This window comes from Lepidochelys kempii, chromosome 4 (genome assembly GCF_965140265.1).
Source record: "Lepidochelys kempii isolate rLepKem1 chromosome 4, rLepKem1.hap2, whole genome shotgun sequence".
NCBI lineage: Eukaryota > Metazoa > Chordata > Testudines > Cheloniidae > Lepidochelys > Lepidochelys kempii.
In genome coordinates this window covers 43,573,025-43,599,945 of record NC_133259.1, presented here as the reverse complement: position 1 = coordinate 43,599,945, position 26,921 = coordinate 43,573,025, and the positions used below count along the sequence as shown (strand labels likewise).

At 38.1% G+C, this 26,921-nt stretch overlaps 1 protein-coding gene across 2 annotated transcripts; it reads right to left on the bottom strand.

Moving 5' to 3' along the window:
* On the bottom strand, window positions 1–24,193 carry PLK4 (polo like kinase 4). Of its 2 annotated transcripts, none has more exons than XM_073341093.1 (16): window positions 23,967–24,193; window positions 21,760–21,855; window positions 20,344–20,439; window positions 20,133–20,247; window positions 13,869–14,901; window positions 12,967–13,067; window positions 10,453–10,826; window positions 9,114–9,218; window positions 8,551–8,653; window positions 7,736–7,885; window positions 5,914–6,044; window positions 4,908–4,999; window positions 4,380–4,527; window positions 3,136–3,273; window positions 1,942–2,048; window positions 1–882 (listed from the first exon to the last, which is right to left on the bottom strand). In XM_073341093.1, exons 1-16 carry the CDS (start codon window positions 23,994–23,996, stop codon window positions 783–785), a joined length of 2,919 nt encoding a protein of 972 aa, XP_073197194.1. In that variant the 5' UTR covers window positions 23,997–24,193; the 3' UTR covers window positions 1–782. The 2 variants fall into 2 exon arrangements, with proteins under 2 accessions (XP_073197194.1, XP_073197193.1); XM_073341092.1 differs by lacking the exon at window positions 23,967–24,193 and adding an exon at window positions 22,122–22,204.
* Between the last annotated feature and the right edge of the window lie 2,728 nt (window positions 24,194–26,921).

Sequence of the window (26,921 nt, the reverse complement as noted above, 5' to 3'; positions counted from 1 at the left end):
CTGCTTACAATGATTCTTTCTGTATTCACAATAAATGTGGCATTTTACATTATTCCCTTTAATAAGATCCTGATGGTTTTTATTTTATTGGTATAACAATTCAGTATCAGAATGGTACCGCTGAAGTTGTACCTTTTCTCTCTCTCTCTCACACACACACACCCCCATCATCTGAGAATGCCCTAGGCAATGGTTTTGTTAAATGAACCAAGTCATCTGGACAATTACCACTGCATTTATTATTTTTTGTTTTATAAAATGCTTTTGCAGGGAAATTTCATTAGAAACTGTTGCTATAAAAATATAAAACAAGTATAAAACAATATATATTTTTACATATATTACTTGTAAGCCACATAAAATACAACTTATTTACAGGTACAAATATTTCAACAGCACAAATGCTTTTTCTTTGATGGCCAGCATTGACTGAGCAGTGGGGAGGAGAAAAAAAAAACACTTACACACACACAGAGAGAAAACAAACACTATGTACAATTCTAATTGATTGTTCAGGAATTCTTTACCTGAAAAATCACTTAGTCTCAGAGATTGCCCAGAATCTGTTTCATAGAACAACTGTGTGTCCTCTATCGGAGGAAAGTATTACATGCCTGGCTAGCTGCAATAGCAACACTTTCCTTCCTGCTGTTTAGCAGACATCACGGAGTAGAATTCTGAACTGAAAAAGTTTCTGGTAAACTGAGTAAACCAGTCACTTTACTTGAATGCCAGCAAGTTATTTATTAAACCTTCAAGCCCAAAGAGTTGCTTTGTGTTAGTCAGTGGGGGCCAGATGGATTGGTAAACATCACAAGAATTGAAGACAGACAATGCAGCTTCTCTTTGATGTATTCTGGTAATTTCTCATTTTCTCCATACCTAGCAGGTGGAGGAAGTTACACAAGTAAGTAGTAGAAGCCATTTTTATGACCAGAACATCCATATGATTCAGCAGTTTAAAATACTAAAAAGAGTAAAGATATTTTCAAACTTAGGTGCCTCAAGTTAGGAATCTGTGGAACCTTAACTTGATTTCAGGAGTTGTGGGTGCCCAGCCTCTCTGAAGTCAAGTCACTCACTGATTTTTCTAAAAATGTATTTTGGTGCCTTGAGCACCAACAGTGAATTTTTTATCTAATTTTTTTTTATTTGCAGAATTGCAGAGATTATATAATAACTTGATAAACTACATGAGAAAAGTTGAGCAGCGAACTGCAAATATAGTATCCAGACGGATATCTTACTGTACACTCCATTGTGTGAAATTCCTAATTTTATTCATTGAACAGCAATAAAACTTATTTGCCATAGTTGCCTGAGACTCAAAATAGAACAGCTACTGTGTTAAAACGTCATCTACGGTTTGGGCTGAGATCATCAGGTATATATACTTGATGTAGCTTAGTTATTTACTAAGGCATTCCCTGAACTTGTAAATTGTGGACATGTTTTCAGAAAAATGGACAGTTCTTTTCATTAAAGCTTCCTCTAGTCACTGAGCAAGCAATATAAATAAAAATCTCATACTGAAGAGATATGGACAGAACCCATTCCCATCTTAGCCAGGACTGACCCATGATAAATTTTACTATGTGCTATTCCTACACTTATTTGATCACCAAAACACAGAAGTTATACACAGTTGGGGTTTTGTTTTGGATTTTTTTTTTTTTTTTTGATGCTACAAACACTAGTAAAGTTTTTATCCACACACTGTGAACATAGTACTACACATACAGACTATTTGGGTAGTTTCCATATGATGAAATTATAGTAAAGAGATGATTTTAATTTCCTTAACATGCTAATCAAAACAAACATTTGTAGGAGTTAAAAAATAGTAACTGAAAGGTCAACATTAGAAACCCACTGCAAAATTTATCTTGTATTTCCATTTACTTTGTATGTAATGTATGTGCTTATAGAATTAAGACTCACCTAGTTGTCTGGCCATTTGGAGATGTGTAAGTGATAGAAGAAACACCTGCTTGTGCTACCAACTGGGATCCATCATTGAACTGAACCCACACTGCTCCACTAGTCAACTGACAAGAGATGTGTCCAAAGTTATTACAGCTTGAAAACTTCAAATAATTAAAGTTGCATACCATAACTATCTATTTTAAGAAGTTTATGGTAAAGTTTTCAAAAGTGCCAGTCACCTAGGAGCCCAAGCCTCATTGTCTTTCAAAGGGATTTTTAGGCAGATTTGAAAAATAGGACTTTGGCACTTTTGGCAATTTTACTAGTACGATTTGGCTAAGAATTGTGCAATAACATTTGTAGAAAAACTAATACAAGGTTAGTTTGTATGGCTATTGGTTCTACAATATGTGGTATAATTAGATAAATTACTACACAAATTTACAGACTCATTTAGGACCAGAAGCAGGTCATAAATTCAGGTCTGGATTATGTAAAAACAATTTTGCTGTTTTGTAAACTTCAATTTTTCCCCCCTTATCTGGCACAAAGACCATGAAGAAACATATCCAACAATGAATAGAAAATTCGTTCCTAATTCCTCCTCCAAAATAGTACCCAACTAATGACAAGTACAAAAGTGACCAATAGCTCTTTAGTTTAACGCATAGTGTCACCCCTTTGTTTAAAAAGGTTAGTATTAGTTCACTACCACCTCTGTTGGAGAGGTCATTCTGTATATACCACAATAGAAGAGAGCCTCTTTCTATTATGTTAATTCTTTCTTCATGTAGATTTATTTATATATATATATATATATATATATATATATATATATATATATATATCTCCACTAGTTCTGGTCTTACCCATTGTCTCAGATAGTTAATCTGAACTTCAATAAGTAGTATTGGCTAGCTGAACTACTCCACTCACGTCTTCTCTCAAGGCTAGTTCCCAATGTCTTCATTCATATTGAGCCTCCCCTCCAACATCTTGTTGCCCTATCCTATACTTTCCAACCTATCTGCCTTCAAAAAAATGACCAAAACTGTAGTTTAATTAAACTTACTGTGTACTCCCTGCTTGCAAGTGAAGCCTAAATACATTTTCAAAATTAATCATTTCTTCTAGTTAAAAAAAAGAAAAACTTAATTCAAGTCCAAGAAAAAGTGGACTTGTCTACTTTATTAGCAATTCACTACTCACCTGAGAAGCCCAACCAACATTTTTCACAAAAACAGATTTTAAAAGCTGGGCTGAATTCGGACTACATTCCTTTTGCTGATTGGACGAGCAAGTTGTTTCAGGAATGGTAGTTGTGAATGCAGAGCCTTCATATGATATCTAAAAATAGAACACCAAGAATTGCACAACACCATTGTTCTTACTAATGATGAGACCATGATCACTTACAGTTTTAGCAGTAAATAGAGGTTTATGCTCCTTTATTCCTGGTTAAAATATGTAGTCTCCTATGTACATCAGCTGACCACTTTAATTACTCTACAGCATGCATGGATCACAAACCAGCAATTGATACTTTTCACTATATATTTTTCATCCTCTGAACTAAAGGACTGGTAACAAAACCTCTTTTCGACCACTTAAGTATCTTGAGAGAGCAGATACCCTCTTCTACTTTAAGCCTATTTCCCCTTAACCAGAGTCTCCTACTGTCACAACTGTGGTGATTCTCTACTTCATAAACAGGCTTCAGACCATGTTAGTTACAAGAATAGTTCTCACTAAGATGATCATTTGACCAATAACTAAGAGAAACAAACGAAGAGAAGAATACAGCGGATTGTTCTTATTCTTTAGTCTCTCAGTGTGTAACATATTTTTGTCTAGCAGACATTTAAAGGAGGCAACATACAAGATGCACCTGCTTCTTCTCAATTCAGTTATTGAAACTCCTTGGGCCTTTTGACATGCTAGACATGGTTTTTTTATAGAGAACACTAATACCAAACAAAGCTTCACATAAAATGCATTGCTTTTAAAAAACATTGATGTCCCAGAACCATAGTTTGAATGCTTGTTAATATCCTATGAGGCATTTCCAGCACATCCAGACCAGAAGGTGCCTCAGACAGCTCTTCCATAGTTCTTTGCAATAATTAAAATACTTCTATGTTTAGAAAAATAAATTCTTAAGTAAGGTTATCAAACTGTGCCCTTCTGCTGTTAGGTACTGCATGACATGTCTCTTTCAGATTCCTACAAAACCTAGACAGAACAAATGAGCTGAAGATCAAAAGCTTAAAGTTGCAATTTCTTTGCTTGTCAATTTGTGTTATAAAACATTTTAATCTAACTGTATTTGTAATCAAATCTGGTAGGTACAAAGGTTAAATCCATAAAAATGTACCTTTGTATTTGAATGTAACGTTTGAGTATTTAAATTCTAACTAGACAGCGATATCAAGTCTATGTACTTGTTTACTTACAGAAGGATTTATGTTGGGAACATGACAAGGAGTAGAGTTCACAGCTATATTTCTATCCGCTGAGGTAGCATCTCTCACTGTGCAGTTTACATCCACTGAAATAGAGGGAGGTGCCAAAGCCTTTGGAGATTCAGTGTTGCCTGGCTTCCTGGAAATTAAAAAGAGCACAAGAATAAAGGTCTTTGTGAATCTTCTTACTGGGGATAATTGCATGAAGTGCAGCAGACTTAGTCAGGAAATCTGGCTTCTCTTAATTGCAATTGACTGTGTGGCTTCAGACAAGTTACTTAACCTTTGTTGCTCTACTATCCGATCTGTAAAATTGGGCTGTGTTTATGAAGCACTTTATAACACCATTCAGTTAAGAATTTCAGGTTTCATATGTGTTTGCTATCTTTTGATCTAGATTTCTTTAACTCATCTGCATGCAGTCTAATTGTATTTTATGCCAATGAAGGAGAGTCTATTAATCCAGAGATTTAAATGTTTACATACCTAGTTTTGCTACAATTTAAAAGGAACTTTTACCTTCCAACAATTATTGGAAAAAAGGGAACACTTCCACTTCTCTTTTCTTCTTCCAAAACAGCAGCTTCCAATGCAAGACAAATACGGTGTCCCTGATTTTGGGGAAGAGAAAAAAAAAGTTAGTTTATATTCAGAACATGAAAGTGCTATATAAATATCTGTAACATGGATTATTTAATGTGACAGATGTGCCTGGTGTTTGCAACAACCTTGCTAAAGCTTACTGGTAAAGAGGAAATTGGTTTTGACAAGGCTGCTGCATTTCTGCTGTTAGCAGTATAGAGAGAAGCTGCTAGACACACACTGCTGTGCCTTTAGGGGGAGCTCAACTCATTCTCCTTTAGCTCAAAAAAGCTCACTCCCCATGCACCTGATCCAAAGCCCATTGAAGTCAGTTAGAATTCTATTATCTTCAATGGACTTTGGATCACACTCTATAGGGGCACTGAAAATGTGCCCCTAAAGGGCAAGATCCAAAGTCCATACCACCCCCCCTTTCCCTTCTCAAAGGCCAAGGGAGGAGACAGAAGCAGGATCCCAGTGTAGGAAGCTCACAGTAAAATGAGGATAGGGAGTGGAAATGCACACAGTGGGTGGGCGGTCTTGGTTTCTTATTCCCTGAGCCCACAGAGAGGTGGTGTGATTATTCCTGTGACTGCTTATTGGGATTCATGGGGCCTGAAAGCTTGATTAGTAAATGGGTATTCCATGGAGGGCAGATTAGTGGCAGTTTTTTGCTTCACATATCTGCAAGGTTGCTTTGCAAAAAAAGCAACAGAGGCTCTTTTCACAATTATCTTTAATTTACATTGAAAGTTAACTAATCAAATATAGGGATAGCATTACTTTGTAAATTCTGACTGCATTTTAAAAAGTCATAACATTAAAAAGAAAAGTAGGCACCAAAAGGATAGAAAATAGTGCTGGAGCCAACCTCAGTGAAAAAGGCTGCAAGTTTAGAGGCAGGCACTTTGCACTTAGAGGTGCCTATACAATAAATATTTACCTCATTTGCATGATCCATATATATTTGTATTTCCTTCTTCAGGCCACTTTCACTTTCTTCTTTCAAAGTGTAGGATTTCCCAGATTTTTCTATCACTCGAGTAATACCTGCTGTCTTGTGTATTTTTGCCCCTATAAAAACAAAGTCTAATCTATTTTTTCTCTAAAATATCAAAAGTTACCAAGTGCAGCAAATTACTACTGCTACATTCTTCAGAAATTGTCAAGAAATAATATAATATATGTAAGACTTGTTGCAAAGAGAAACATATAAATTCCTTTAACTCACTCCAAGATGAACTCTAAACTAGTAGAAATCAAAAAGCGACTTAAATAGGTCAACTATAATGTTAACATATATTAATGTATTAGTGTATATTCAGTATCCGATATAGCTCCTGTGCAAATTTGAAAACATGCATTTAACACAAAACAAAACAATAACCAAGTATACATGAGATTCGGGCCAGAATATCATAGCACACCTACTTCACCTTTAAATTACTTCTTAAACATTTATGTTGACAGTAGTTCTCAACCAACATGTACCCCTGGGGGTACACAGAGTTCTTCCAGGGGATACATCAATTCATCTAGGTATCTGCCTAGTTTCACAACAGGCTACATGAAAAGCACTAGCAAAGTCAGTACAAACTAAAATTTCATACAATCACTTTTTTACAATTCTGTATATACACTATAGCAGTATCTCTCTACCTGGGGTTATGATTTATTTTATAATTATATGGTAATAATGAGAAAGTGAGCAATTTTTCAGGAATAATATGCTGCGACACTTTTGTGTTTTTGTCTGATTTTGTAAGCAACTGTTTTTTAAATGAGGTGAAACTTGGGGTACGCAAGACAAATCAGCCTACTGAAAGGGGTACAGTAGTCTGGCAAGGTTGAGAATCACTGTTAATGTCTTGAGTTGGAATATCTTAAGGTAGTGAAATCAAGTATTGGAGGATAGTGCTCTTGTGTTACAACTGTTGTAACAAAGATGAAGAATGTATTCATTATTCGTCTTTATTAAATGAAAGGGGCCACTTAAATACCGCAGAACAAGAGCTTGTTCTGCGGAACAGGCACTTCTCAGCAGTGCTATTGAAAAATGGACTTACCTGAATACTAATCTATTTGTGTTCTTACACAATCTTAAAAAAAAAAAAACAAAAAAAAAACACCACCTACTACTACTATTGCTTTGGAAGGGCTAAGATTGACTTCATTGTATTTTAATGCAGCTATGCCTATTTACACCAGAAAAGAATTTGGCCTGAAATCTTTACTTTATTTGTAAGTCATTTAGAGACATGGTTGGATCCCCTGCTCTTGTGGTTTCTACTAAAAACGCCACAATTTTTCCTAAATAATGACAGGGAAAAATCAAAGAGCAAGCACACTATTCACCCATCTAAAATGATGAAAACACAGGTAGGGAGGAAGATGATCCACAAAGCCACAAGAGAGCGACAGTAGTTTAATACCACTCTTGTGGTGCATGCTTAAAACACTGGATAATTGAATCTGCAAGGAGATAGTGTGTATTGTAACTTAACAGTATTTAAATGGCCTGTGTGCGCTAGGATGAAGAACAATTGACAAAATACTAAAATATATACAGTACTTTAAAAAATTCTAATACTCTTTCCTTTTTAAACTTGGAAGCATTCATAATTTGGTCTTAGGCAAAAAATTTTAAATAAAACTTGAAGTTACACATGGTTTCTGTTTGATCACCAGGATTTCAGTACAATTTTGCTAATAAGGTTTAATTGTTGCAGTAAAAAGCTAAAAATTTTGTCCATATGAATACATACCGTCATAAAAACAAACTTCAACATCTGCAATAGGTGAATTCTCCATCAACATGCACTTAGCATATCTTGTATAGAAGGTAACTTTTGGTGTTTTGGATCTTACCAACTGTACAAATTTGGCTGCATACTGGTACTTTTTCCAGTACTTTTCTAAAAGAAGAAGATTTAAAACTCTTAATTGATTAATTCAGAAGGAAAAATATATATGTATGTACAAATTATAATGAATTCTTTTTAATTTGTGAGATCTGTCACTGTCTAGCTGTTACTAACTGAAAATGGGGGGGAAGTCAGCTTTCAAGAACTTACCTGGTAGTATTTTACAGAGCTATTTAAGTGTTTTACCCCTGACCTTTTTTATTTATTTATTTTGTTAAAGTTAGGACATTCATATCCATGTGGAATGTATTGTTTCTGTAGATTCATACATTAATATCATTTAAAGCATATGTTAGTGATTTCTTTAAATTAGGAAGCAATAGACATGTTTATGAATATTTTCAAGGTAGCTTTGGTAGTCAATGAATGATCTTTAAAGTAAAAAGTAGGGTGCTGTACTAACCATTCAGTGAAATATATTACTCGCTTGTTATATAACAATCCCATTACATTTCAAAGGAGAAAAAAGTAGTTTGTTTCAATTAGAGCTCTAGTTTTTTTCTTGCTCCTAAATGAATAGACATTTTCTCCATTGTATTCAACATGAAGTATTTAAAAGCTAGTACTCATTCTAACCATGCACAAAGTTTATTAAAAATTACACTTTTAATCTACTTTTTTTTTTTTCTTTTAAAACAAAAGAAATTTCACACTACCTGGCAAGTTGTCAAAGCCGTACATAACGACATCTTCAGGAGGAGAGGGAGGTCCATCATCAAGAAGGAAGCCTCTTCCTTCATTCGGATGATAAACTGTGATCTAACAAAAAGCCCCCCAAAATCTTATAGTTATATTGCTATACAATATATCACAATATTCCTTATCTGAAAGCTGTGGATGGAAGTTACACAATGCAAGGCTTAACTACTGTATTCCTCTGTCTATCTATTTTAATTTACTTTGGCAGGTTTCAACTAAAAGTTTAGCCAGTTTTAGTTCTAAAACTAAAATCAGAGATCTCTTTTCTTTAAAAGACAAACAAATCAATCTGCTACTTGCATTTTAAAGGCTGCACTACCGAAGAAGAAAATATCTGCAGTTTCGCACCCATCCTTGATGCAAAATATTCAACTGCTTTCTAAACAAACATACTCTAATTAAGGTTAATATTGCTAAAGGCTATTATTTTTATTTGTGATATACTGAACAGTTTAGTACTACAGTCACTTGATATTTATAATAAATGGAAATGCTCAATTTAAGTTAAATTACTACTCACCACACTTCCATTACAAGATATTCTGAGAACTTCTTTCACAAGCTCTTGGGAATGGAGCTCTTTTAGGAACTCCATACACACTTCTCCTGCATCTAAAATACTCACCTAAAATACATATAAAAATAAAAGCCATATTAAAATGTAATTTCTTGCCCAAATGACACAATACATTTGTGGGGAAAAAATGTATCAGAAAAGTTTGTGTTTCCTCCCTCTCCATGTTTATGGCAAACTCATAATAAAAATGAACAATGGTATTACAAAGATCAAGCAGCTGATTTTGTGCTCCCTGAAGTAACTTGTACAGGTAATGCTATTCCTTAGGACAATTCTAATGCTTGTTCAGCATGAACAAAGAGTTATATAGCCAAGTGTGTGGCTTCCTGAAGCGACCAATCAGAAATTAGGAGGTAGATCAGCCCTAATACCTTTTCAAATACTAGGGTAAGGGAGGAGAAAGAACAGATGGAGGATGAAGGGGAAAAAAGCAGTAAGAGAAAAAGGAAAAAAAGAGACAAGAATGAGAAAAACAAGAAATTGAGATAAGCAGGGACTGAAAAACTTTATTTTTAGAGATGGAGAGAAAAAAAAAAGCAAGGAGGAAAAGAGGTCAAGGGTGTTTGTGAGAGAAAGAGCAAGACTATTCTCTTCAATTCCAATTAAGATACATAGCTTAAAAGGAAACGTTCATGTTTTATATTGCTACCTCATGCACACAATAGTTTAATTTGGGCACATTAACATTGAAAACAAGACCTGTAAAGTTAAAGTGTGCATTTTTCAAATACTTAGAAAAGCATGCCTATTTTTAATAATATCTAGTTTGTGTCAGGTTGTAGTTTTCTTTTACTTGATGACCGGTTTCAGAGTAACAGCCGTGTTAGTCTGTATTCGCAAAAAGAAAAGGAGTACTTGTGGCACCTTAAAGACTAACCAATTTATTTGAGCATAAACTTTTGTGAGCTACAGCTCACTTCATAGATGAAGTGAGCTGTAGCTCATGAAAGCTTATGCTCAAATAAATTGGTTAGTCTCTAAGGTGCCACAAGTACTCCTTTTCTTTTTTCTTTTACTTGTAAGCTCAGAATGAGACAACACTAACATTTGTGCCAAAAATCAGTAATGGCATTAGATTATATGAAGACTGAGATTTACCATACTAATGAAGACTGAGATTTACCATACCATACTAATCTTTGATTATTTCTTTTAATATACATCTTAAAGCATGTGAGCACACCTGTTTTACTGAGCAACTGCATAAAAGAAAAGGATCTCCGTTTTCACTATACTTAATCCATAAATATATATTTTTATAATTTCAAAAAACGAAACACACCACTGCATTTTTTGTTTTTTGTCTGATTGATTTTAGCCTGTGAGCATTCAGAGGAGACACAATACTTCGCAGTGTAGGTTTCTGATGTCCTAATAGTTCTTTGCCCCTGGCTTTTCCTTGTTCTGAAGTTGGATAGAGACCAAATGCAGATGCTGGTTGAGCTTTCTCAGATTTACATTGAAGTCCAGAGGTATATTTCTTTGTACTGATCTGATTTATAGAATGTGCAATGTCAATGGGGGCACTGGGATTTTTTTGATCTTTTAAGCCATTCCAGGCATTTCTTGATGTTTCTTGCTGCACACCTAGATGGTATCGGAAACCTCCATTTGCGTTATCAGTACTGATGTGATCCAGAGGCTCTCTCAGCTGAGCTGAAAAATAGAATAAGTGTATTCAGGTTAGAGGTTTAAGAAATTCATTATTTTGGAAGATTTTTCTGAGTTCTTAAGGGGCAAGTGGAGGTGGGATAGAAAGGAAGGAACTATTTCATGGTCTTTAAAAAAAATTTCAAAGTAACTAAAATTTAAAAATAAAACTAAGTAACTGAAGAAGAAAGGCTGGTTTAGCCCTCAATACTGAGTATCATTTCTAGGCTGTGACATCAGGGTGTCCATTTTATTTTGGAATAAACTAAAATGACTCTCAAATTTGAAAGATATGTATTGAACTCCAATACAATTTAAAATAAATTCCACTATGCAACTAATGTGTTTTAATCACTGCCTTTTAAGTATAGTGAGTGCAGAGTACCTTAACTGAAACACCATTTCTGAATAATTTGTTTCCAAATTATACCACTACTAGTACACTTCTAAATATTTATTTAATTTAAAACAGGAATCAAACTTCATCTCCCTCGGTGGAAAGAAATATTGTTAATTTACCACTCAGGTAATATATGTAGTACTATTAAAAGGACTACCGAGTTTTACGGAAGTTACAATATAGCAAACTCTTGATAGAATAAAAAACACTTCTCAAATGCACTTTTTAAGAAGTGTTTTCTATTTTAGCTATAAACTAGACAAATAGAATATTTGAATATGCTACTGCCATAAATAAAAAATAACTTAATATTTACAATATGCTGCTTTTTATGTGTAATGTGTCAGCAAAAGGGTAAATTAGAAATTTAGATTACACTACTAGATGTGAATAGTTATGCTAGATATTCCCACCTTTAACGAAGGGAACAGATTGCTTTTATATTTGATTTGGCCATAACTGCTACTTCAGATTTGATATTTAAATCAAATATATTTGATTAAATGAGGCAGATATTTAATCACCTCATCTCTACTTCACCTAAACACTGAGTGCATTCTTTCTGCCATGGCATAGATGCATTACAAAAAGACTAAAAGAGTTGAGAGAGAGAGAGAGAGCACGAGCACAACAGAGCAGAGATAGCTAGGTTATGAGGAATAGGGTAATTCCAACTATATATCATATGGTTACAATTCCCCCAAGGGAAAGAGAGTCTGGCAATATCAAACAAAGAAAAATGAGTGGTTTTGTGTTATTTAAACCTCTTAGTTAAATTACATCTTTATTATGTACAGTTTGCATATATGATGTAATATAATGCATGGCAAAGAACTCCTCCTTCCCTTCTGTGTCTTTTGTATTTCTCTCCACCCTCCCTTCTGCAGCGCTAATTATCATGTCTTTCATACTCTACACTCATACAGAAAATGTTTATGTTATTCAAAGAATGACATCGCAGTATCTTCAAAATAGTGAAGTTAAGGTAAAAATATTCAAAAGCACCAGAGTCCAATTTTCAAAAGCGACAGGCATTCAGGAACTTAAATCCCATTAGAAAAAGTCAGTAGGACTTAAGTGCTTTTGAAAATTTTACCCTTCACACTTCAAATCATCATTTAAATAGACAGAGTTGTTCTGCTTCTGGTCAGCACTGAACAATGAAGAAGGTCTATACAATTCTGTATTATAATCTTCCTGATGGTACTAGTTGTTTTTATTAGTAAAATAAATGAAAAAAAAAATCAGAAAGTTAATGATGGTAGCCAAAGGAGAGGATGACCTCATTTCAGAGTGCTATACAATTTGACTATCAAGCTTCATTTATGCTATTGTAGGCAGTTATTCTTGTACCATTTACTATCCTTTTAGTTCATAATGGGTTTATCTGGATAGAAAAACATTTAAATATTGAAGGTGGCACAAAGGAACACATCACAATAATCTGTTATTTTAAGTATCCTCCCATGTTTCCTCCAGGAAGCCATACTGCACCTCCCATACCTCCCCATGGAAGCGAATACTATTTAATGTCCAATTTCTTTTGTAATACTAGCAGTACATCCCATTGTACTGGATTATTTCACAACACATAATTAGATGTGTCCTTGTCTCACAAATAAGGAAATATTAATTTAATAAGACAAGTAAGTAATTACATGCCTGGGGCAAGTAACAGCATTTCTTTAGTTTGTATAGGTCATGGAAACTTGACAATTAAAAAGACAACGTTCTGTAAATTCATACCATTTGTCTGTATGCTTCCAAGCCACTGCTGCATTGTTTCAGTCTGGGACTTCTGTTCTAATAAACCAATACTGGGCTTCATTGGACAGAGATAATTTGAGCTAAATACACAGAAATATTTGTAAGTGTTTCCATAACAATAAACATGAATATTTATTGGCTATTGAGCCTAAAGCTAAATAAATTTGTACAAAGGGGCTCTTTTACTGAGTAGTATAGCTTTTGTGAAATAAAAGTGACATCTATAAACAAGATTATACTGTATGTTTGTATAACAAGAGTAATACTATTCCAGATGCAGAGACAGTAACAGAACATTTTTGTGGGGGCTAAGAGAATCATGTGGAACTTTGAAGATTCCAGATAACATGGGACAGGTGCATCAGGAAAATATAGCAAAAAAGCCAATATTACTTCCATTAATATAGTCTCAAATAAATATATTGGTTTATAGTTATACTAGAAGTTAATTGAAGTTTGACAAATTCAAGCCAGCCAGGGCTCTCATCAGTTAGGACCTGGAACTTGCACATGCAGAGGACAATGGCTACTGGTCAAGCATTGCATTTGGTGCTTTCTTCCCCCATCCCTCTGCAGCCCCCAGTTACACTGGCAGAAGCCACATCCTCCACCTACTTGGCATCTAAACTCGACTTAAAGAGACTTTCAGCAGTCAAGACTTGCTCCTTCCCTCATGGTGGGACCCTTCAGCTTTCACCAGGGACATATAGGAGCAGAGCTCATTTTTGAAACACTAACAGAAAATGCATTTGTGCTGACTGAAATTTAAATATATGTTTTTCTACTGTAGCTTATTCCATGACATTATGCATTTAACAAGATAGATAGTTCTTCTAGATTTTATCTTAAAGCTGCCAATTCTAAATCAGACTGATTCTTACTGTGTTTGGTCTTTCACAGGTGGAGATGTGTGCTTTTCAAAAGAACCAGAACTACAGGAAGTCTTATCCTTAAATATAGGGGGAATATCACCATAGCTGTTTACAGGTGAAAATCTTTCTGTATTTTCCATCACTCCTACTCTGGTCGTTGAAAGCAGTTCTATGGAATGGCATCTCTCCACAGTGTTTGATATTCCTTGAGTCTGACTGCGAGATGCTCCCGACCTATCAGAAGAATGGGCCCTCCGAAGATAACGTGAATGTGGCCTCTCTTCAGTAAGTTGCATTGTTCTTCCCCTACCACTTATGCCAGTTTCTTTTCCCTGAATTCCCCAGCGATTATAAGAACTGCTTCCATCCACAGATGAAATGTCACTGGAATTCTTATTTTTAGGAAATACAGTCATTTTATTTGGGAGTGGCTGACCAACCAAGACCCTCTTCTTTTCCTTCAAGCAACCACTTATACTGACACTGGAGGAGCCAGTAAAGGCTGTAGAGATTGTGGCATTTCCACTGTCCATTGAATCCTCCACAGTTCCTGAATCTTTACTTCGTGTTGAGTTATGTCTGGACATAAAAGGATGATCCAGCACAGATGAAAGACTTAAACGATCTGCTGGGTTTTTGCGAAGTAACCGGTGTAAAAGGTCTTGAGCATCCCCTGACAAAAAGGCTGGCATTTCATAATCCGCTAATACTACTTTATTCAATGTGTTCTTGACTGTGTCAGTGTCAAAAGGGGGTTTCCCAATAAGAAGAGTATAGAACATACACCCCAAAGACCACACATCAGATTCAAGTCCATGTGCACTCCGTGTGGCTATTTCTGGAGAAATGTAATTTGGAGTTCCACACATTGTATAATGCTTTTCATGAGGCATTTTCAATTGCGTTGCCAGTCCAAAATCAGCAATCTTGACGTTCATATTACTGGTGAGTAGAAGGTTAGAAAGGGTGAGGTCCCGATGTAATATTCCATGAGAATGAAGATACAACATCCCTGTGATAATCTGATGCATAAAATGTCGTGCTGTTAGAACACAGAAATATAAGATCTGGTTTTAGTAGAATATTTGAAACAGTAAGCATCAAAATATGACTTTAAGTATCTGCTTATCTGCCCCAATCAGATCCATTTATTAGGATCAAATTACTACTAAAAATGTGTAATGTAACTGTCATTATATGAAAGATTAGAGGAGAGATTTGCTGTTACCATACTGCTTAGCTGCCTCACCAAGACTATTTGTTTCTAAGGCAAATCCATGAAACACAGTAATGGGACTTATAATCTAGTAATCAAATTTGTTTCTTTGCCACTGTGCAAAACCATACTGAATCAAGAACTTGAGAACAAAATGAAAATATTTAAAACTGGCCCTAGAAGCTTTGACAACTTGTTAATATGGGGCAGTGATTTTATTTTTGAACACCCAAGAACAGTGGCTTTTAACCTGCGGTCTGAGGACCCCTGGAGGGTCCGCAGACTACATCATTTGGGTCCCCTAAAGGTTGTTGTTACCATAGAATGGTTGTTTTCAACCTGTGGTCCACAGACTATGTCTAAGATTTCCAAATGAGTCAAACAACTCCATTTGAAAAATTTTATGGGCCCACAAATGAAAACAGGTTGAAAAAAAAAAAAAAATCACTGCCCTAGAAGTTAGTATATAAAGCAGATTCCTAGAACCAATCTGTTTTGTGTGATGTATAGGTTATATATACACACAAGAGACCAGATATTTGGACACCATGTAACAGATCACTAATAAGATGGCACAGAAGTTAGCAATAATGAAAACACAAATAATCTTGAGCAGTCCCTTCTCCCACTAAACTAATTTAAAAGTTACAATTAGAAACTGTTTTCCCTACCACAACAGGTAAAGCAATCACGCAACAGAGAAGAGCAAGAGGGTGAATGCCTTAAGGATTCACACAGACTGAAACAGTGTCCTGTACCATTGCTTCAGGATTATGACTATGGCAGGAAGCACGGTTTGCTGAGGCAAATGACCATTAACCCCTCTTCTATCCCACAAAACATAACATTTTTTTCTCACTTCCTTTCAATTACCAATCCTTATTACAGCTCAATCCTTCCTAATTGTGTACGTGATGCACTCTTGGCAAAGTACATGAAGCGCATAGAAAAAAAAAAGTTACAAGTTATTCTAAAATACAGTAGTCACCTTTACAAGGCAGCCTTCTGCCCTGAAACCACTCAGAAGTATTCCCAAGTGTACTGTGTACAAGTCTGCTTCATCATTCGACCCTCTAAATTCAGTCAATATGACTCTACATGAGGACATAAAAGCAAGATCTTATTCAACAAATCCTTATGACTTAGTGAGAAAAATAAGTTTGTACCACCCTCAATGCCTGTTGGCACTGCAGAGCCAACACAAGTAGAAGAGGAATTATATTCACTTGTATTTCGTTAATGCATTGTTTACAAGTTCCAATCAGTTGCACCTGTGCAATCCCACTGGAGACAGTGGTGTTACCTTCAGAATAGAACTGCATTTTAAATTTGGTAGTCATCCCTAGGGATGTACTGTATTCTTCAATGCTTCTGCCTCCCACCTGGAGTGCAATTAAAGACATATTGGTTGGAAAGCAACACCAACTACCATTCTTCAAATTGCAGAAGCTAGCCTCCTGGCCAACTCCCTTATTCTCCCGCCACCAATATATTCAGTCTCTTTTCCCACTCCTCCTTTAGGAGTCTGCAAAGGGCAAAGACCTTAAGAAAACTTTGGGGAAAGAGGAATGAATTGTACTGGTAAAAGTCACCATTCCACACAAAAGACTAGTTTGTGTCCAGCAGACAGTATTTTTTAAGTAACTTTTTCCAAATTGGTTAAACCATGCTGCTTTGCAGCTTCCTGTTCTATCACTTGATTCTGGCTCCTGAGTGTTATGGGGATGATGCAAAGCTTTAACAGGTGAAAGACAATGAATTGCACTGACAAGTATTTCAGTGATTTAAAAAAAAAAATCCCCAAATGTACAGTAACATCTGTCCTGAATCACTATTCAAGAGACCAACAAAAATCGGTTGTTTGACGTGTATATCTACTTGACAAGGAACTCTGGCAGTAACAACATGGGGATTGGTGCTTCTTGTAGCAATGATTTCCATATGAAATGTGCACAATTTACAAATATAGGGGGGGTGCTTTTTTTGAACTGCCAGCTCTGCTAACTCAATGTGGATTCTTTCCTCCCAATGTATCAATCATCATCCTTACCAAAGAGTTCCACAAACAAGATTAGGCCCTCAGTACCATATGGACAGCCACATTATTTTCATATCCATCTCCATTTTGAAAATTGGTAAATAGTTCCAATGATGCTACACAAAACAAACCAGACTCCAGCTCTTTTTTGACCTGTGTTGGATCTGCAGTATAAAGAATAAAACCCCCCAGCAAAAGCAGAAAATAATGTGGCTGTTCCAATGTTCCTATTAGAGCTGTTGATTAATCACAGTTAACTCACGTGATTAACTCAAAAAAATTAATCGTGATTAATCACACTGTTAAATAGAATACCAATTGAAATGTATTAAATATTTTGGATTTTGTCCTACATTTTCAAATATATTGATTTCTATTACAACACAGAAGACAACATGTACAGTGCGCATTTTATATTATTTCTACTTAAAAATATATGCACTGTAAAAATGATAAAAGAAATAGTATTTTTCAATTCACCTCATACAAATACTGTAGTGCAATCTCTTTATCGTGAAAGTGTAACTTACAAATATAGATTTTTTTTGTTACATAACTGCATTCTAAAACAAAACAACGTAAAACTTTAGAGCCTACAAGTCCACTCAGTCCTACTTCTTGTTCAGCCAATTGCTAAGACAAACAAGTTTGTTTACATTTATGGGAGATACTGCTGCCTGCTTCTTATTTACAATGTCACCTGGAAGTGAGAACAGGCACCCACATGGCACTTACCTTGCAACGCCAGCTACGAATTTACATGCCAGATATGCTAAACATTCATATGCCCCTTCATGCTTCAGCCACCATTCCAGAGGGCATATTTCCATGCTGATGCTCGTTAAAAAAATAATGCGTTAATTAAATTTGTAACTGAACTCCCTGGGGGAGAATTGTATGTCTCCTGTCTGTTTTACCCACATTCTGCCACATATTTCATGTTATAGCAGTCTCCGATGATGACGCAGCACGTTATTTTTAAGAACACTTTCACAGCAGATTTGACAAAGGGCAAAGAAGGTACCAATGTGAGATTTTTAATAGCTACAGCCTTCGACCCAAGGTTTAATAATCTGAAGTGCCATCCAAAATCTGAGAGGGACAAGGTGTGTCGCATGCTTTCAGAAATCTTAAAAGAGCAACACTCAGATGTAGAAACTACAGAACCCGAACCATCAAAAAAGAAAATCAACCTTCTGCTGGTGGCGTCTGACTCAGATGATGAAAATGAACATGCGACCGTCTGCTCTGCTTTGGATCATTATCAAGCAGAATCCATCATCAAGGTGGTTGAAGCATGAAGGGACATATGACTCTTTAGTGCATCTGGCACGTAAATATCTTGCAACGCCAGCTACAACCGTGCCATGCAATTTCACATGACATTGTAAACAAGAAGCAGCAGCATTATCTCCTGCAAATTGCAACCAAACTTGTTTGTCTAAGCGATTGGCTGAAGCAGGACTGAGAGGACTTGTGGGCTATAAGGTTTTACATTGTTTTAATTTTTGAATGCAGTTATTTTTTTGTACATAATTCTACATTTGTAAGTTCAACTTTATCATGAAAGAGTTTGCACTACAGTACTTGTATTAGGTGAACTGAAAAATACTAGGTTTCAGAGTAACAGCCGTGTTAGTCTGTATTCACAAAAAGAAAAGGAGTACTTGTGGCACCTTAGACTAACCAATTTATTTGAGCATGAGCTCATGAAAGCTCATGCTCAAATAAATTGGTTAGTCTCTAAGGTGCCACAAGTACTCCTTTTCTTTTTTTGAAAAATACTATTTATTTTGTTTTTACAGTGCGAATATTTGTAATAAAAAATATAAAGTGAGAACTATACACGTATTCTGTGTTGTAACTGAAATCGATATATTTGAAAATGTAGAAAACTTCCAAAAATATTTAAATAAATGGTATTCTATTTTTTTAATCACACAACAGTCCTAGTTCCTATTGTATGGAGATGTAACTCAGATGTAATACAAGGGGCACAAATCTGTGGAGTAAGAATGCGCCAATTTTACATGGTCATATTTCATACTAGAACTGTAATTTAACAAAGGTTACACCTTAATGTTAAAGGGAAGATCTACCTAGGCATCACTGAAGACCAATTTTTAATATTTTATTTCTAGTAGCACACGGACTTATAAGAAGGGATGCAAGAAATCGGTTTCCCAGAGAAAAAACATGGAATTTCCATTTTTACAAACAATCTTCAGTTTTTACATTTTCTGAAAAAATAAAAATATATTAACTTAATTTTGCTGAAAGTACCAATGTCACTTATTCAATGCATACAACCTCCCGCTCTTATGATTGATTTTTGAATGCACTTTAAATTTAATTGGGACTGGGGCCAGAATTGATAATCAAAAATTGGGATAATCAGGAGAATTGGCAAAGAGCGTTCTATCCCTTATTTTAAGATGCAGTGGGGAGTGCTCGGGCAGTCAGCCCCACGCAGTGGGAGCTGACCACCAGAGCCACAGCCACTGTCAGCCCAAGGCGGCTGGTGGTTTGGTTAATATGGAGATCTGGAAAATGGAAGCTTGGATTAACAGGATTCTACTGTATATCAATAAAACATTGTGTTTTATTGATAACTATATATATTGTGGCTAAGGAAACTAAAGTTCAGCATTTCATTTTAATCACAGAAAAACATGGATTTTTATTTTTTTTTTAAATCAAAGAATCGTGGGGGGTTTTTAATCACAAAAAACTTGGATCCCTGCTTATAAATCACAACTATTGTTATTCTTTTATTCTATTATTCTTGTCCCAAAACAGGACTAACAAGAAAACAAAGAAACTATGCATCAAATATATATGCAATTGTCACAAAGTCTTTCAAGTACTACTAGATTTAGAGCTACATAGAATTGCTCCAAGGAAAAGCAATGACAGTGAAACATTTTTAAAAGGGACTTTTATCTATCAAAATTAAATGCCTGTTTAATGATAAACAAATACTGACTAAAATGTCACTATATGAAAGAATCCAACCCACTTTCTTCCTCAGAGAAAGGCTTCATTCTGTTCTTTAGATATCTGCTCATTTCTCCATTGTGACACATCTCTAGTATCAGGTACACATAGTTGCTATCTTCAAAATAATTATAAAGCTAGAACATAAAAACAGAATAAAAACAGTTAGAATACTTTTACAATGAAGACTGCATAATTTTAAGGTAGTGTACAAAGTGTAAGGATATTCTTACCTCAAGTATAGAAGGATGTTTTAATTGACAATGTATCTTCACCTCATTTTGAACTCTCTGTACCATTCCAGCTTTGTGCATGGCCTTTTTGTCTATCTGAAAAGGGACCAGACAATATATATTTTTCCAAACATCAGTGTTTTAGTACTTACGTACAAGTTAAAGTACTTTCAAGACACATTTTAAGATAAATTCCACAATTGAATGAATGTTGTGAATGCTACCATCAGACTCTACTTTTGTGGACTATACATTGCATTTCACAAGTTCTTTTGTAACCCTACAGATACGCACGTTCCTTCTACATTTAACTTTTTTTAAAATCAGTATATCTGCACTTTGAGTTTACATCACAATATTGTGCACTTAATATCTTGTTCTTAGTAGTAAACACAGATAGATTTGGAATAATATTTGATTGTTAAACAAGCAGTTATGCATGCAAATCTAGAACTACTGAAAAAAGGAGACAGTAATAAAACAGATAAGAAATATTTAGATATATTTAATGTGGTAAAATGTAATATTTATATACAATATTTAGACGATTTAAATGCAACCTGAAAATATAATCTTGTGAAGACAAACCTAAACATCCTGTATTAATTCTAGCAAAAGTTTTGCCAAATTGTTAATATGAATAAGTAAAGTTTATAAAATACAAACAGATATTTTGATAAACTACAAGCCAGCCTTCCAATACAATCAAGATTAACCAGCCCAGGCACAAAATCTGTTTACCCACGATTACCACAAAGAGGATAAGAATGAAAAATCTAATGATTTTTCTTTTTTAGCAGAGAAGTAAAGTAAGTTTCTTGTCCATGGGTCAGTGGAATTTTTCAAGCCTACTGTAAACTCAGGTCCTAATCCTGCACGCTACTCTGTGTGAGCTGAACCCCCTGCACTCAGTTGGAACCTCACTGATATCAGGATTAGGCTCTTAGAATATGAATTCTGAGGCATGACCTCTGGGCCACATCCTCAGATTATAAATTATCCTCCTTTAAATTATTTTAGCTCAGTTGAAATCCATGATAACTTACACAGGCTGAGGATCAACCCCATCTTTTATGTGTTTCTACTGCACTGATCGTGAAGAGGCCCCAATCAGATTGGGATGTCTGGGCATCACCCCAATATACTTAAAATATATCAACTTTGCAATATGCAATTCAATCACTAGCTCTTAGCCACAAAATCTAATGCAGGGCATTAGAGATGCAACCACAAGCAAAGTTGGGCAAGGGAAGAGAAGATACCAGCAGTGAGAGGCAATATTCTCTCAGCAGTATGCATAGCTATAGTAGGACAGGAAGGCGCTGAGGTGACTTGTCCACCAGTGGTTGCACCTGCGCAAGCCACATTGGCACACACACATTCTCCAGCCATGTATGGGGCGGTAGTAACACTTACCATTTTGATGGCCACTTCCAGGCCAGTTTTTAGGGATATCGCCCTATAGACCCCAGCGAAGGAGCCCTTCCCCAGAAGGTTCCCCACCTTGAAATCCTGAGAGAGAGAGAGAGAGCGCACACCTCACAGTTAGTCTTCCATCACAGTGCAGGGTGCCCCTCTTCCAGGGATGCTGGAACAATTTTTATAGTAGGAGCGCTGAAAGCCATTCAGTCAAACTATAAACCAGGTATATGATGGAAACCACTTCAAACCACCGGGTGCTGCAGCGCACATACACCCGCATCCCTAGTTCCAGCACCTATGCCCTCTTCCTGGCCCACGGGGGGGGGGGGGGGGGGTGAAGGGCGCCAGGAGCGTACCTGGATGGAGTTCTCCCCGGCCTGGCTGCGAGACATGCCTGCAGCGGCAACGCGGCTGGGCGTGGGGACCAGAAGGAGACTCAGCCGCCACTCCGGCATCTTCCCCAGAGCTTGCACTCTTAACACAGTGGCCAGAGGGGAGCAGGAACCGCGGCGCCGGAGCCGGGCAGCCTTCCCGCCGGCTCTCCCGCGCCTGGGGGAGCAGAAAGGGGAACAACGGCCGCCAGCTCCCGCTGCCATAGCAGCGGCGGCAGTCACTTCCCCTCCTCCCGCCTGACAGTCCTAAGCGGCCGCAAAGAGATGCTCCCCGCCGTGGGCAGTCACAGCCCCCACACAGAAGACTCGCTTCCCTTTGGGGGTGCTCCGCCCCACAAGCGGGCACTAGGGCCCTGAACACAGTGACTACTAGGATCCCGTGGGACAACTGAAGCGAGATGGCAACAGATGTGCAGGGCAGGGAGGAAACGAAAGGGGCCCACACACACTCTGAGGGCCGTGGCCAAGCTGTTTACAAGGGCACTTAGCTGGCCAAACAGTGACGCACAGAAACCTTCCCTGTCCCTGCAGCTAGGGACGCCCAGCGATGGCACACGAACACCACCCTGTCCCCTAAAGGGCTGAGCCCAACTGCAACAGCTGGCGCATCCCAATCACCTTTTCACTTCCTAGGGTTCTAACCTAGGCCCTAACAATGTCCCTTCATCACTACAGTTGATCTGGCTACAACACAGTTAAAGAGACAACCTTGCTAATTCGTCCCCTGGCTCAGTGTTACTCTCAGGGCAAACAAGCCTTAGGATAAAATATGTATGTCTTCCGTATACTTCCTATCACTTGTATGTGACCAATGAGGTAGTATTAGTGTTGACTGGGATGTATGGTATTATGGAGGATCCATAGCTAGCAAGAGAAGACTGTCACCAGAATATGACCCACCCCTGCAGTGTGAGATTTTCTATGGGAAAGTATGTTATGGTCTCTGGCCCTAATTTGCAAAGTACCTATACATCGACCTCGAACTTCCAACTCCATGACTCTCCAGTCCACACAAAACTCTGATTGACCACAGCCAGAATCACAGACATGTTCTGTCTGCTGAGTCACCACACGAGAAGCGGCTTCCAGTACAGACTGGTAGCAGAGGAACTTCAAAATACTCCAAAATCTTGGTCTTTGCCTTCTCCTTGATTTACCCAAGGATACACCATTGAGTGGCCAGAGACTGACTGCAGCGATAGGTGCTTCTGAAACTCATGCCGTTAACGGTGAAGTAACAAGTGTCTGCTGCACTGCAGCCAGCTGGCCACGGGGCTCGCGGTCACTGGGAGACAGAAGCTGCAGGATTCATGCGAGGTCTGGACAGGAGAGCAACCAGGCGGTAGAAACCATCTGCCTGGTAGTTTGGTCTGAGATCAGGTTGCACCAGAAATACTAAGCTGGGGGAGAGAGCAGGGGTTGCCTAGGAGCAGACAATGCTATTGAATTCGCCACACTTGCCACCTGCCAGTGTTCAGGCTGCCAGGAGATGATGGGCATGACCGGGGCAGAGGACACCCTATCCGTGTCCTCCTCCCCAGTCGCGCTTACTGCGCTGGGGCGCCTCCTGGGAGGCCTTAGGCCCTGAGCCAGCACAACACAACCAAGGGAAAAATTCACGCCCGGCGCGGGGGGGGCGCGGGTGCTGGGGGGAGGAGGAGGCACTACCCCAGCAGGTAGCAGGAGGGGGCGGGGCGGCTGCTCGGAACTTCCCGTCCCGGAGGAATTGGTCGGGTCCTGCCCCTCTCCGCTCAGGAGAATGGTGGGGTCTCGGCCCCACCCCCACGCGGGGGATGGTCGGGTCCGCACCTCTATCTTCTCTCCGATGCAGGTCGCCATGGTGCCGGCCGGTCGCTCGCTCCTCCCGCGTCCTCTCTATGATTTCCCCTCCGAAGCGCGGCTCCGGCGCCCCATTATGGCCGCGTCCTCCGGCCGCCGTGCCCCAGGTCGCTCCTTCTCCGCTCCAGGGCCTGGCGGGAACCTCTCTCCCTCCACACCACCATTTTGAAAAATCGCGCCGTTAACCCTCCGAGAGCGAGGCCACGGCTGACGTAATCACGCTGGCGCGGAAGCACCAGTAGCTCCATGTTGGGAATAATAGAGGTAGCACATGCGCAGTTGGCTGATTACTCGTGCCCAAATAAACACATGTATGATTGCTGCGCATGTGCGATATGGAACGCAGACCCAACCCAGGGCGGTCAGGCCCCATCTGCAGGCTGCTTCAAGAACGTTGAATTGGATGGAGCCACACTCCTGAGTTGTGAGGGCTCTTCCATTCAGTATTATTAGAACCTGGTTAACTTGACCAGATAAGTTTAGATCCTGAGTCATTCAGATCTGAATCTGAACTCTCCTAAAGTTGGGAGGTGGGACAAGGAATTCATATCGTTCATTCCAATGTGGACCTTTCCCTAATAACAAAGCACCGTTTATTATTAAAAAAAAGAAAAGGAGGACTTGTGGCACCTTAGTGACTAACAAATTTATTTGAGCATGAGCTTTCGTGAGCTACAGCTCACTACATCAGATGCATTCAGTGGAAAATACAGTGGGGAGATTTATATACATAGAGAAGATGAAACAATGGGTGTTACCATACACACTGTAACCAGAGTGATCACTTAAGGTGACCTATGGCCAGCAGGCGAGCCAGGAGGTGGAACCTTTTGTAGTGATAATCAAGGTGGGCCATTTCCAGCAGTCGACAAGAACGTCTGAGGAACAGTGGGGGGTGGGGATAAACATGGGGAAATAGTTTTATTTTGTGTAATGACCCATCCACTCCCAGTCTCTATTCAAGCCTGAGTTAATTGTATCCAGTTTGCAAATTAATTCCAATTCAGCAGTCTCTCGTTGGAGTCTGTTTTTGAAGTTTTTTTGTTGAAGTATTGCCACTTTTATGTCTGTAATCGAGTGACCAGAGAGATTGAAGTGTTCTCCAACTGGTTTTTGAATGTTATAATTCTTGACGTCTGATTTGTGTCCATTTATTCTTTTACATAGAGACTGTCCAGTTTGACCAATGTACATGGCAGAGGGGCATTGCTGGCACATGATGGCATATATCACATTGATAGATGTGCGGGTGAACAAGCCTCTCATTAGTAATTACTGCTGCAGGGTTGGTCCCCGACTGTGGAATGAACTTCTCAGAGGAACTAAGAACTATCCCGAACCCAGTAGTGCCTCTCTCACAGATTTATCCTGAGTCATGGGCTTTTGGATCCTGCAGGGACAGCTCTCCCAATGACTGAAAAGGTAATATATATTCCCACAGTTTTCAGGGCTGCCCAGCATGTAGCAACAGGAGCAACCTGTGAATGTTGAAGGAGCAGGAGCTGATGCAGCTACTGCCTCAGCAGCAGCCCCTAGTCTCCCTGCTCCTGAAAGAGTACCTGCCAGGTCCCAACTCTTGGTCAGGTTTTGAGAAGTGCAGGCCCCAGGACTAGGGGTGCTTAGGAAATACAATCTGGAAGCAACTGTGGTTTGGGGAAGTGTTCCCAGGCCCAGAGCCCTGTAGGGGAGGGAGTGGCAAGAGTCAGGGAGTGTTGCTTCATGCCAAAGCTAAACTAATCCCATATTGTTTTCACTGTGATATTATCACTTATATGAGTGGTTGATATCAGTTGTTGAATAGAAACACTCATAAATCAGTTTTGAAATATTATAGTTACTTTCAACACTTACTTTTTGTAATATTTAATTGAAGGAGATTAGACTCTGCTCCCTAAAGCTGCTGGTACTGGGTAGGTGCACCTTAGTTAACATTGATTAGTTATTTCATACTTTGTGAATATGTCATATGTTCTTTGCTCATATGTAATGTAACATATTTCACTTTTCCTGTTGCGTACAATACCTACTTTTCTCTAAAATCCCCTCTCCTGACATATTCCTTTTTACCCTGTTCAGCAACATCCAGAAAACAAAGTTAATGTAAAGTTTGTTAATATGTATATGTGTACCTCATCAATCCTAAAAAGTGTTATACATTCTATGTGCAAGTGGATCATGATGCATTAATTAGGTCCGTGGTTCTCATACTATTTATTATCCAGCCCTTCTTTTATCAAAGGAAATAAATGAGGAAGGGACAGAGTCACAACAGCAATAGGAAATAGATGGGAGTCCCCTATTATAGGGGTGAAGAGAGGACAAGAGGAGGCTCCAACTGAGCAGCCTGGGGAAGGCATGCATTTCAACCTGAAATCATCACACATACATTAGCAGAGGAATAGAGGGGCGTTAAAAAGTCAAAGTTAAAAAGACAAACTAAAAACATGATTATATGGTTTTCTAAAATCTCATGATGCCTCATGTTTTGTTCTTTTGAGGTGGTCTGACTCATGATTTTTTATCTCTTCTTGTTGGCAATACTGCAAAGCTCACCACCTTCCTCTTCAAGTATATGGCACAAATCTTTGATCTTGCCTTCTCTAATATAAACACAAAACAGCATGTACATAATTATTAAAAGAAAAACCCTACCTTAACACTGTGCTGCACAGACAGTTTCCACTGGAGTAAGGATTGAGACAGAGAATGAACCACAGATTTATTTATGAATCACAGAGTTATTGTGAAAAACCCTACCTTAACACTGTGCTGCACAGACAGTTTCCACTGGAGTAAGGATTGAGACAGAGAATGAACCACAGATTTATTTATGAATCACAGAGTTATTGTGATTATTTATGAATCACAGAGTTATTAGTTATGTTGCTTAATGCACTACTGGAAAGTACCCAGTTACTATGGTGA